The following is a 14,048-nucleotide window of genomic DNA, read 5'->3' on the forward strand; positions in this document are numbered from 1 at the left end:
GAGATTCTTGTACTTCCAAAACATCAATGTTTTATGAAACGTAAAGCTCGGACAAGCCAGTTCCAGTTGGCCTGCATACCTTTCACCATCATAATGAAGTACCTAGGTACAACAATGGTTAATAAAATAATAACAATAACAGTAATCTTAGCACTTATTTCATTTGTTTTAAAAATAACAATTGTTACCTATTATATTTTTGATTCAATGAAGTGTGAATGACAATATTATTTACCCACCAATACAAACTTTATAGGTAGGTTTTATCATAATATAATTATTAAATCGTGTTTATTTACGAGTTGATAGTTATAGACGGCGTATCTTATTTTTATTTTTACTAATAAAAATAGCATTACACATTTTAAAGGAAATAGTTGCTTAGGTACCTTAACAAAATATTTTCAAAAATGCATTTTATAAAAACCATACCTAACTACTGTGATCTTGTTTCATTATAATTCATAATTTTTAAAGTTGTAAGGCAATCGGTCAAAATATCCAAGGACAAAATACTTAAACCAAAAATGTATTCGTTTTTAGAAAAATTAGTAGATTACGCTTTACTTCGTAATAAAATTAGCTCAAATATAAAATTATTCAATCAACTCGTAAGATTAATGAAATAAATTACGTTTGTTGTACCTAATAATAGCACAAAATATATACTGCACAACAAGCACGTATCCAGGATCAATTTTCGGGGGGGGGGGGGGGTTTAAAATATTTTTAATACATGAACTAAAAGTACATAATTATATTATAATTTTATTAATAATATTATACACTACAAAATATAAAATAAATAATAATAATTTTATTATAGTTTTTTGTTATTCATTATTTTTAAAAATTCATCCACGCGTATAACAGACAATTTATGGTATTCTGTATGAGAATGCAATTTATAAAACATTCTAAAGCATCTTTCCATTTAATAAAAGGTTTACTTACTAAAGTACCCACGTTTTGATTTGAACCTTTTCCGGTGCACTCATTAGAAAATAAAACACATACTTTACATAATGCTCTTTCTAATTGTTTTGAATAAACTAACCAAGAAAACCGTGTTAACCAAGACATTTGGAATTTTAATTTTATTTTTGACAATATTGGAAAATTATAATTTGAAGAAGGAAGCCACGGATTTTTTAATAAATCTTACTTTAATTTATCTTCAGTTATTCTAACATCTACATACCGTCCAATATCTCGAAGTTCTGGTAAATCAGTACTTTCTATTGCACCGTTCGATGCAGTAGTAGACACACACGGAACTTCTTCTGTAGTAATACTGAATCCAATTCAGTTTGATCGGTTTTCTTAAGAAAAAAATTAAATATTGACGACTGAGATGGCAAACTTCGTTTCATTTTTCGAAAAATGAATAAAATATAATGTAACAGTTAACAGATACACGGACACACAGTTATTAAGAAATATAATTAAATTAAATACACGTTATATTTTATATCATTACCTACTGAATACTTCTGAAAAACATACTGAACAATATTGGTGAACACGAAACAATTGAACATCTATAAAGCGGTTAAGTCCGTCTTCCGACAAGATTGCAATAACGTAATAATTAATAATAGTACCTATACGTTTGTCAATTTCTAAAACAGATAACGTGTAATGAGTAGAGGGAAATGTACAAATACTTAAAATAAACTGTAGTTGTACAATTGGGCGCCCGGGAATAGGGCCACAATTCACCTTTTTTCCCAAAGGTATACGGTAATTGGGCCACTAAAATTTTATATTTATTACAGGTAGGCCACTTTTTATTACTACATTTATTTTTTGACTAACTTTATGGACCTTGTATTATATTTGTAAAATGAGTATTGGCATTATTTATAAAAATTATTTCATATTTGACTAATTTTATGGACCTTTTTATATATTAAATTAGTTAAATCTGTATGGAAGTATTTAAAAAAAATAATAATTAGTTAATAAACGTTATAATTTTATTCATATTAATAGTATATTTGTGTGCTATACTTTTATGGCCCAATCTCCGGGTAAAAAATATAGATTTAATTTGTGGCCCAATCTCCGGGTAGTAAAATGTCAATAAATATTTTATACGAAACAGGTAGTTAAAATGTGGCCCAATTCCCGAGCGCCCGTACAATTATACATTTATACATAAAGACGTGTGTATAGTTACGTTTTGTTAAATTATAAATATATATCTACTTTAAAAATTTCGGGGGGGGGGAGGGGTTGAGTGGTGGGTTGAACCACCCCCCTTTGTATACGGGCCTGCTGCACAAAAATGTATAGATTAAATAAAAACTACCTACAATGTAGAATATTTTTTAATATTAGCATAGTTCACCAAGCTCGTAGATCGACGCGCTGTATACAAACACATGTACACAACTACGATAAAGGTAAAATCTAAAAATATATAATAATAATATTGTATCTTAACCTGAAAATTTCACGAGATTCCATGCCATAATATATCTGTATTCTAAACGAAATACGTATCTTTTATTCTTATCGTTTATATTATCGACGATTGTGAGTGACTAATAATTTTATCGGATTATTATTTATTATTAGATTTTGTTAAATGTACCTATAGGGCTATACGGACTATAACGTTTTGACGGTTAGGTTAGGCCTAACGCTATACTACTTATATTTAGTGTCTGGTTTTCAAACTTAAAAAGGCGGGTCGCTCTGCTGTACAGTAGGTTACAAGTGGGTTACTGTAATGGATGGAATTAAATTTGAATCCAATGATATTATATTATTGTATACGAAAAACAATTCTGAACGAAGACGGTTTATCTGTCTAGAATATATTATAGATTATTAAAAAGTTTCAAATCTTAGATTTAAAAAGAAAAGTTTTTTATGCATTTCTAGTTAAAAATAATTTGCGAATTTTCGTGATTTTCGTGATTTTTACACATGTTGTCAAAATTCAAACTTTGAATGCTTGTAAAAAAAAATTGTGCTAATATATTTCTTTTATTTTTCACCTGCTATTGTAAAAATATGTTAGGAGCCATATATTAAATTTTCAAATCTTAGATATAAAAGGAAAATTTTTTATGAATTTCTAGCTTAAAATAATTTGTGAATTTTCGTGATTTTTATATAATATGTTGTCAAAACTCAAACTTTAAATATATTTCCGGTGGACTTTTTATTCGTGATAAAGATTAACAAACTTGTAAGGAATCTTGAATTAAATGTTCAAATCTTAGATTTAAATAGAAAATTTTTTATGAATTTCTAGATTAAAATAATTTGTGAATTTTTGTGATTTTTACGTATTTTGTCGAAATTCAAACTTTGAATGCTTTAAAAAAAAATTGTGACGATGAATTTATTTTATTTTTCAACTGCTATTGTAACAATATGTTAAGAGCCTTGTATTAAATTTTCAAGCATTTCTGCCTAACAAATAAATTTTTATCGATATTAATTTTAAAAAAAACTAATAATGATCGAAAATTTCAAATACCTATGAATAGTTCAACATAAGTCGAAAATTTTTGAAAATTGCATGGTGGATAGAATATACTTATATAAACATTCGGTGAAAATTCCATGTATATATGGTCATTTGTTTTAATGTTACATTAAAAACCAAAATCGATTTTGTCGAAAACTGATTGTGCGTAAAATTTCCCGTTTTTCCCGTAATTTTTAGTTTGTTTTTCTCGATTATTTAGAAAAGTATTAGTAATTAGTATTAGTAATTTTTTACTTTTGACCCCCCCAAAGTACTACCAACTAGATTCACTTTCTGATCGAACGAGGTACTGAAGTCAAAAATCGAAGTATTTTTACTGTCCCAAAACGTGATGACAGACACACAAAAAAAAAAAAAAAAAACACACACATCATCACAGTAAAATCAATACATTCATCGCTCCGCTCAGAATCTAAAATTTATTACAGTTATAATTACCTATAAATTTATAATAAGTCATTATTGTCTTCATCGTCATCAACGTCGTTCGGTTTTCATGAAGTTTAAATTTTAAACAATTTAATAAAAATTAATAAATGGACATAAATAGGTCAAACATAGATGACTAAAAAATTAAAAGCCTTATTTAGAGGGCACATGTATACTATAAAATATAAAGGCATTAAAAGAATGTCATGGCATGGCATGAAATCAAATTCATTAAGATTTCCAGGAATATAACAATCTGAATTGGGCTGTTCTGAACGTGTGGTCATCACAACACATCTGATTAAATGTACCAAAAATACAGGGGAAATCAATGTCAAAATGTGTTACCTAATGAAATGCTTCAAGTTTCAAATGATAATCAAAGAAGCTAGGGCAAATATTTTCTGAAGTGATAACAAAACTGAATTGAAACCAAACAAAAGTTCTGATGCCAGCCGAAGAAATCGTGAAAAGAAGATTAAGGAGAAAAAAATCGAAGAACAATCTAATAAATCCTAATTTTCTTAATCAATTAGTTATTGAGAATGGTTGGTGTTTTTTGGGTGAAAATTCAACTCAATTTTTGTTGCCGATACTGAAATTAACGAAACTGAACGAATAATTATTTACACAACAGATAATGGTTTAAAATATTTAACTGAAGTTTCTACTTGGTATATAGAGGGAAATTTTTCAATGGCTCCACTAATATTGCGCCAACTGTAATCACTTACATATGATGACTTGCGTCATCCACGTCAAAGTAAATATATAGTGTTATTTAAGTGAATCACAAGCATTCAACAATTAGGTCATTGATTACTAAGATGCGGCATGAAAATGTAGTTGACGAAACTAAAGTCACACAGCGTCAACTGCGTAACCATTGGGCCACCAATAAAAAATAAGCGATTCCATTAAAATAGTATTCATTTTCTTTGTGTCGGAGGTTCCGACTTTTTAATATTTGTCATGCGCACTATTGCGCAGATATTAGGTACCTATATAGTACTTAAAAATTATAAGCCTAACGACTAAGAGTGTTCTTTGATTGCATCGTGCTCGACTTGTAATTCACATGTTAGAAAGCATTATGTATTTATGTCACATGACTGTTTCAATAGAAACAGCGAGAGCAATGTTTTGATGAGTTAGACATTCTTTTGGATTGCAGAGGGATAAATTAAAATCGTTGTTAAACTTTTACTACCTCTCTCATTAAATACGGTGTGCCTACAGATATTGTTGTCATTTCCTGATATATAAAATAAAATATATTGAACATCCGAATTTCGTTTTTAATCGAAGCTTATATTACGGTATTTGAATATTTCGTCCATTGAATATGAGAGATTGAACATTTTGTTTATTGAAGTGAAAATGTTTGGTTACCTAATCATATTATTAGCCTATATCATATATGTATGTTCCAATCTATATAATATAATGTTTAGTTTCATTAAGTCTAATTATGTTGCTATAAGAACAATTTGTAATGCCTACTATATCTATATAATAGGTACAAGTTGCAGTTAATAATATTTTAGGAGATCATTTTCATTTTGCATTTTCAGCGTTGGTATAGAAAAATACAAAACATTGGATTATATCATTTATACAAATACTTAATGAAGTGTGTTCGAGTTTTATTGATAATTTAATGGAAAATGTCAATAACTTCTCAAGATGTTAAATTGCATTCAATATTTAGACTACTTACCTGGTCAATGACTTTGCATCAACTGCATTAACCTAAATTACCTGTGAATCATTTCACGGCAAATTTATCTAATGTACCTATTACCACAGTTAGGCTAATCGTTTAAGCTTAGAATTTATCATAGTTCTAACAGCCACTTAAACAGATACCTATAATATATTTAATCTTATAAAATCATAACTATTGACTATTGAGTGATTACGTATAAATAGTAGGTATATAATCGATATTAATTTTTGTGAAAATTATAATTATACACAATATATGAGTCCAGTAACATAGCCAGGATTTCTTAAGAATAAAAATTTAAATTTAAATATTGTATTACTCTGTTACTTATAAAAAACTTTTTTGTAACATAATATCTAAAAATATCTATACGAACATGAACCGTTTATTATTGTTGTCAAAGTAATTATATCTCTTTTATTATTTTAAATTTAAACTTTTCTACAACACATCAGTTGAAACTGATAACATATTACTTTTTTAAATTTATAAACAAACCCAAAACAGGTATTACAGCCTATTTTAATTTTATTTTTTATCAATCTTTTGCAACGCCGATCTCTGTCTTAGCACTCTTAGATGAGGATACGTGTATTATCATTTATAATATTCTAAGTACTTTATTACATCAATTATCTGATTACATTTAAACGTTTCAATATATATGAACAGTATTAATGGCGAACCCCGTTACAGCTAAGGTTGCCTTCAGCTCTCTCCACCGTTAATGTTGGGTATATTATACTTATATGACTATATAGGTATGTGACCGACGACAGGACACGAGCCGTCTCGCTATTCGCTTACATACTGGCACAATATGTGCATATTATATTTTTAATGCGCCTGCGTATTATTCTTATTATAATATACATTTGAGAGCGACGAAACGATAATATTTTGTACATTAATTACCTTTGTGACAGTGAACACGAGTTGACAGTTTGTAATTTTTTTTTCAATACAATTTTTGTAAAGAAGAGCTGTGCCTTCGATATTTTAATAACAGGAAGTGTAATTTCCTGCAAATGTTTATCGGCCTGAAACGTTAAGATTATAAGATGGCTCTACTTTTTATGTTATGGTTCTTTGGCACAATGCAATACCGTTACAATTTTTGAAAACAATTACCTAGTCTACTATGGTTTACTTTTATAGAAGGTCTATAGAATGTATATATTACCTATATTTATATAGTTATCTACTTGTCTTGTGTTTCCATATTTTATCATTGCTAAAATATAATATTTTATTTTACAATTATTTATAGAATATATAGGTTAGTTATTATTAACCTTTGGTTTATATAAATTCATTAGTACCTACCTATTTTGAAAAAAATATTAGGTACTATTAACAATGATTCAAGTCAGATACCTTCTCAGATGTTATAATATCTTTAAAAAAGTGAAAAAAATACCATATTAATCAATTTTACAACGCGTACCTACTACCTAGTAAGTGTTTCACATGATTAAAAATTTTCTCAAGTTTAAAACACATAATGTTTACATGTCATATACATAAACGGAATATAATATGGCCTATGATGGATGGATCATTGTTAAATATTTTATGCAATAATATACAAAATACAATTTGGTTATTTTATTCTAGTAATTTTTTTTATTTTTATAACATGATGAGGTCGCGGCTAGCTTAATCGTAAACCGGTCTCTATTATTACAGATTCATAGTCACACAAACACTATCTATACAATAAGTCAATGGTTGACCGTTATTAAATAAAATATTTAAACTTAATGATTTTATACCTCATTAAAATATTTCTGTACAACAATATTTTAGTCCAAAATGGAAAATTTAACTTGTGTTTAAGGCTGCTGTTTAATCCAGTGAGTTTCAATAGGTAATTAATTTGCGAATAATGCAATAAATTTAACTGTAATTGGACAACTGTTTTACGCACACATAATTCCTTAAATTGTTTAGGTTATATTTACGGGTAACTGAACTCTTTTACAAACTTAACTCATGTGTTGAGTAAAATAATTTGTCATTAGGTCCGTATTTTGTTTTAACGCTTTCTGTTCTACAAAAGATAAAATTATGGGTGTCCTAATGTGACAGACTATATACTCTGTTCAAGTTAAGAAACGTAGTCGGCGGCCAATATTACATGACAGGTATACAGATATTCGATCGGGTAGAATGACAAGCGAGTTTTACCTGACTGAGGACGGACGAAAACTGGTCGCCACCGACTATGTTTCTTAAGTTGAACAGAGCATAAATATGATATACAGATATCTTACTGTACGTACTATACGTACTATGCAGGCAAGTGATAACTACAAAATTAAAATTTTATTTTTTTCTAATTTTCGAATGGAATATTCCTAATCTAATATTGATTCATACATTACAAAATTGGAAATTAGTAGGTACCTATAATATAATATGTATGAATACATTTTTAAACAATTTCTAACCCATACCTATCTTGGAAAAAGTAAAACCATAATAAATGTGAAGTTATTTCTACTTTCTACTTTACGAAATTTGCAAATCTAATCATAGTTATTAAATTTAAAATACTAAAACAGCACAGAATTATACCAAGATGAGTGAAGCGTTATGAGTGCCAGTTACTTATTCTTTAAATCTTAAGTATATACTATCGATAAATCCCTTCAGCTGTGCTGGTTTATCATCATATGCAGATAATTTATTTTATACTTAATGATTATCGTACACATAAAGATAAAGCAATTAAGTTAGATTTTAACTAAAAACAATAAAATGTTAGCTGAAAAAGCTTTTAAATTATCCAACAAGTAGGTATTTATAATTTTAGGTTAAACATTTACAAATTGGTAAAAAACTATAATTATTATTAATATATTGTTATATTGTACTTATATACTTATATTACCATGATATTTATAATGTTTTTCTTTTCACGCACATTTAATCTATTAAAAATTACTTTTGATTGATTAATGATGATGATAATACAATATTTGCTCTTTCATTTTGGATAGTATAACTATAAATGTCAGTATTTCACTCAAATTTATACGAAATATTGTGTTACCCTTAAGTTAGAATTATATGAAAAACATTAAAAAAATAAAGGGGGAAATTAAGTGACCACTATAACCATCTGCTGTACAGAAGGTGTGGACGAGTATATATATTGGTATTGAGGAAGTTAATGTAGGTAATTTAAAATTTAAAATAGGTATAGTGTAAAATTTTAAAATAAATTGAAAATATGATTGTGTAATTGTGTATACTTAAATTTGATGATATATGTTTCAAGTTCACAAATTATTTTAGAATTATAACAAAATAATTTTTTATAATAGAAAACATTTTCAACTCTCAACTTAAGCATTTATATTGGAAGAAAAGTGAATCTAGTTGGTAACTTAGGAAGAGGGTCAAAAGTAAAAGAATCCTTGTAGTTTGAAAAAGCAATGGGAAGAAAAAAATATTTAAGAAAAATGGAATTTTTACACAAAACCAAATTCTGACAAAATCAATTTTATTTTTTTTTTTGGCCAAAAAACTGGTGTAACTCAAAAACTTATAACAATGGATACTTATGTTATTTTCACAAATTTAAAAAAAAAATTTCAACCATTTTCTATGCATAATAATATTCTTTAAATATTTTGATTCTTTTTTAAACTATATTTTAGTCATGATGGGTAATTTTAGATTTTTTCAGTTTTTTTTCAATTATTGTTAATTTTTGCCCGGTCAAAAACCTTAATAATTTATTATAATGTTTCTTATAATTTTTTATTAGTTTAATAAAAAAAAAATTTAAGTGTAAATCCTCAATAATTTTACGAAGTATCAAAATCACGAAAAACTTATAATAAATTACCTTGAACTAGTAATAAAATATCAATGAATACGTGAAACCATTGTAATAAAGGAACCTACTTAACTAATAATCTAGAATTATAATATTGTAGTTTTTGATTATTAATAATTATTATATAATGACTTTTTTATTCGTGCGTAGTATTTATTAGAATTAGAGTTCTGGCTAATTATATTTAAAAAAACACACATCTATAAGACAATAATTCTTTTCGTTTTTTAGGTCTCATCATGAATTGATTTTGGTTCTTTTTACCATTTATAACCAATTCATGGAAATTAAAATAATAAATTTTTGTGCAAAGTCGACAAAATTATAAACAAGTTATGTTAACAGTTATGAACAATATAAAAGCAAGTGTCGGTTTAAATTTGTCTGTAAAATTAGTATAGGTACACCAGGTAGGTACAGGGGAAAAATCGAATTTGAATAAAATATTATTTGGTTTTTTTTTTCAATTAGAGTATTGTATGTAAACTATACGAGGGTGAAAATGAAGAAGAAAAGCGATTCCATAGTCGTTTTCATCAAATGGCTAGCCAGTAGAATACAGTTTTATTCCTCTCTCGTTGATCATTAATCACAAGTTTTTACGAGCGTTTTCCCCTGTGTCTACCACGTTTACCCGCAGTTGGACCGGCTGGAAAACAGTTTTAATTAACAGCTAAATGTCTCTAATAGCTCCCTCGACATTACTTTAATCTGGAGCTAATTAGAGCTGCGGCGAAAACTCTCCTCCCTCCCCTAAACGCCGCCTGTTCACATTGGCACGTTGGTGGACCGCTCCTTGCTTGCTCCGCCTAACATAAAACCACTTTTTAATCTCTGAAGGAAATTGTAAACTCGCCCTAGCTCATTTGTTTTCTTTAACGGGACCATCGTTCGTATGTATTTAGGATCAATGTCACACATTTAACTTATTGAATTAATGCGTTTATACTGTAATTAACGAGAACATATTTTAATCTTGTAAAATATGTTATTAATAACACAATTTTATTAATTGAATTTACTGCGTATTATAATTTTCACATTGTCGGTGCCATGTAAGCCCGTTTTATATATTATTGATGTATCAAATATCAATAGCGTTATTTTTCTTTTAACAGAAATTTGATTTTTGATTATTAAATTATACGGGGTTAATAACGACGAAACAGTTCTATATTTTTATTACAATTTAATTATAATTATAATTATTTATTAATATTGTTTTACCTGCATACTTTAACGAGTAACCTAGTGATAATTCTGTTTACCTACTTCTATATATTACATTAAAATATGATCTATTCAAATAATTCAGCGCTGGATTACTGGACTATGAAATTCTACCTAATTAAATTAATTGAACAGTGATTTCGCAATAATGGTACCATTGTACCTAGGTGTTTTGTATACTTGTATTGCATAGTGGTATGGTAATACCACTTGGTAGGTGGCTACGCATGTTAATTACTGTAGGAATTACATATGTATGGTGAAACTAGTAAATACTATACAGTATCTCCATAATTCAACAATGCGAATCCTAAAAGGACATTTTATGAAGGTTTATAGCTTGCTTATTTATTTAATTACACATAAACTAATAACCAAATAGACTTTATTGTATTATAGCGTAGGTCATATAAAATAAATGAGTATAGATGATAAATTAATATTGTAAGAGCCTCTAATACAGTGTTTGGTACCTACATCAGATTTTGATGAGAAATTTAAGCAATTTTTGTTTTATATATAATATTTTATTTTATTTTTTCTGTAATATTCACATATCATAAGTTATTTACAGTTTACATGAACAAAGCGTGCACTTAAACAATTTTCAGATTTTGATTGAGTACTATCATTTAAATCCATTAAATATACTTCATATTATCTATTATTAAAATATTTCATAATATTAAATTAGTAGGTAGTAAGTACGAATAAAAACAGTCACACAAAAACATACAATTATCTCTCTCGTAAAACTAAAATAAATATTTTACAATATTGTTAAAGAACATTAAATTTATGTAAAAGTAAATAAACTCGGTAAATAACAATATTTTACTAAAATACAAGTATGCACGATGTGTTTATCATATTATAAATCATGAATTATGATAATATACTATTTCAGACGATTATTTTAAACAAATATATTACTGAAAACTTGGATTAATATATTCATTACATAAAATTAAAATTTTTTAGTTAGGTATACATGTTTTGTTAAATATAATGATTTTCAAATAATTTCTAAAGGCTTAGAAATATGTTTAAATGAATACATTACTTTTTAATTGTCTTGTTAATAAATTATTATTTTATTTAAAAGTAAAATATTATGATAGGTATATAAAAAACAATATAATGTATATCGATTTGATCTTATTATAATTATATTATAAAATAATTAAAACCAGTTAATAATGTTTATAATACAAACTGACCAACGTTGTTATCATTTTGATCGGAACTTTATACATGAAAAAAATTTACTCGAAAATTTGTTATGATACGTACGGTCTGTATAATGACTCGCAATTACCGTCTTGCTCGTGCGATCTAATATTGTTTATGTTGTGGTAATTATGGCTTAGTTGAGCAGTAGAGTTATGATGAGATTGTGTTTGAATGGATGTGGCAGCAGAAGATGTTGGGCAGTCTATTTTTATGCGAGATTCATCAGGAGATCTAATGTTGGAGTTACTTTGTAGATCATTACTCCCAGTACCACATGTTCGAATATTTACGGTTCCTCGTTTTTCCAACGCCGTTTCATCTCTCGAAGATATTTTAGCTTCTTGTTGAGCTTTTTTACTGCGCTTCCATTTCATTCGTCGATTTTGAAACCAAATTTTTACCTAAAATATAGAATATTAGGATCAAACTATTATCTGCAATTATGTTGATAGGCAATCAAGTTATTTTCGTTAGTACAGAAATACAGTCGAATAGAATGAAAAATTAATATTTAAAATAAATAATGAGTGTAATAACAAATAACTATAATGATAGGTCTTTTCTGAAAATACATGTTTTTATAATAAATTATGTTATTCCATAATGTATGAAATAATCAAATAATGTAATAATTCTTAAATAGTATGAATAATGTATTACTTTAACAATAGTAATTTTGATTGTACTGTGGTGCTTAGAATGAAAAAAAAAATACGTAGAATTAAAAAAAAAAGAATGGTAATATTTAACATACATTTTTAAAAAACTATACTAAGCTCTTATTTTGCAAGTTTTGAATACAATTTAATAGATTAATATTACTTGAAAAGAATCAATCAATCCGAAAATTAATTTAAAATAGGGGTTTTATTGAAAAAAAGAAGTTGTATTCCACATGCACAAAATGCATGTGTTAAAAAATTATAAGTTATAAGGATTCATGAACAACATCGGTATATTTTAATGCCCCCCAAACAGAATTAAAAAATATTTGCAGGAAAATTAATGATAAAGAGTATACCCTGTTTCCGTCGACACGTGTTATTATAACTAAGTTATAATGTTTAGTAAAAATTAAAAATATTATATTCCTATTGATTAATTAATTAATAATTGTTTATAAGTTTTAAATAATAAATATACTATCTAAAGATATTGGGTCGTAAAGTTTTATTATTATTCAGAATAATACCCATTTTAAGTACGTATTATAGGTAAATACATACGATTTAATACGAAGTAACATAATTACACGTTTTTATATAAGTACCTTCAAATATATAAGTTCATCAATGAATAACAGAATAAGTAAGTACACAATATTTGCGTAAAAAATGTATGTTTTGATGTTAAAGAAAACCTAAATTGTGTAACAAAATTAAAAATATTTTATACATTTTATACTTTTTTATATAGTCTGATTTATATTAGCAAGACTTAATAAAACTCAAATCGATGTTTAGTGAATCGTTAAATTTATGAAATAAACTATGTTTAGTTTTCAATATTACAAAATATATTTTTTTCTTTATTTAATACCAATTGAAGAATAGACGTCAGAATTTATACTCGTATAAAATAATATTTCAATGAGATTTTAGAGCATAGAACCGTAATATTCTTAATATTTTTAAGGCGAAAAATTCTAGCCTCTATATACCTGTAAGTCTATCCAACAGGAGAAAAAAATAGATATTATACCTTCCCTTAAAACAGATGAAATGAGTTGAGAAGCTATGAAAGTAATTAAGTTTTGATGTAGAATTATTAATTGCTAGTGCTGTATTTACAACTTATTTTTAGGGGGAGAAGGGGTGAAAAGTTTATCAAATTATATGTATGTATAGTTAATGCATATAATAGTAAGATTATAAAATCAAATTGATTTAAATTTTTTACTTCACTTCAGAAATGTCAATAGTTAATTCTCTCAATGAATTAACAATAAGACTACATGACCTTAAAATTTTCCTCTATAACGATTTTAATATGATTGTTTATAACAAAAAAATCTTAACGGGGGGGGGGGGGGCGTTTCCATCCCATTCACCACTCCGTAAATATGCCAC

At 26.9% G+C, this 14,048-nt stretch overlaps 2 protein-coding genes across 2 annotated transcripts in view; one reads left to right on the top strand and one right to left on the bottom strand.

Moving 5' to 3' along the window:
- Nucleotides 1-14,048, top strand: part of LOC149061135 (uncharacterized) — a 29,290-nt gene that overhangs the window by 2,790 nt on the left and 12,452 nt on the right. The gene's annotated exons all lie outside the window — the stretch shown is intronic.
- Nucleotides 11,557-14,048, bottom strand: part of exex (motor neuron and pancreas homeobox extra-extra) — a 29,181-nt gene continuing 26,689 nt past the window's right edge. The window contains exon 3 of the mRNA XM_015519219.2: nt 11,557-12,380. Within this exon, the coding sequence (XP_015374705.2) occupies nt 12,027-12,380 (354 nt within the window). The 3' untranslated portion in view covers nt 11,557-12,026. The remainder of the gene's footprint in view (nt 12,381-14,048) is intronic.

Source organism: Diuraphis noxia, unplaced genomic scaffold (genome assembly GCF_037042655.1).
Source record: "Diuraphis noxia isolate RWA-SAM2 unplaced genomic scaffold, SU_Dnox_SAM2 contig0001, whole genome shotgun sequence".
NCBI classification, from domain to species: Eukaryota; Metazoa; Arthropoda; class Insecta; order Hemiptera; family Aphididae; genus Diuraphis; species Diuraphis noxia.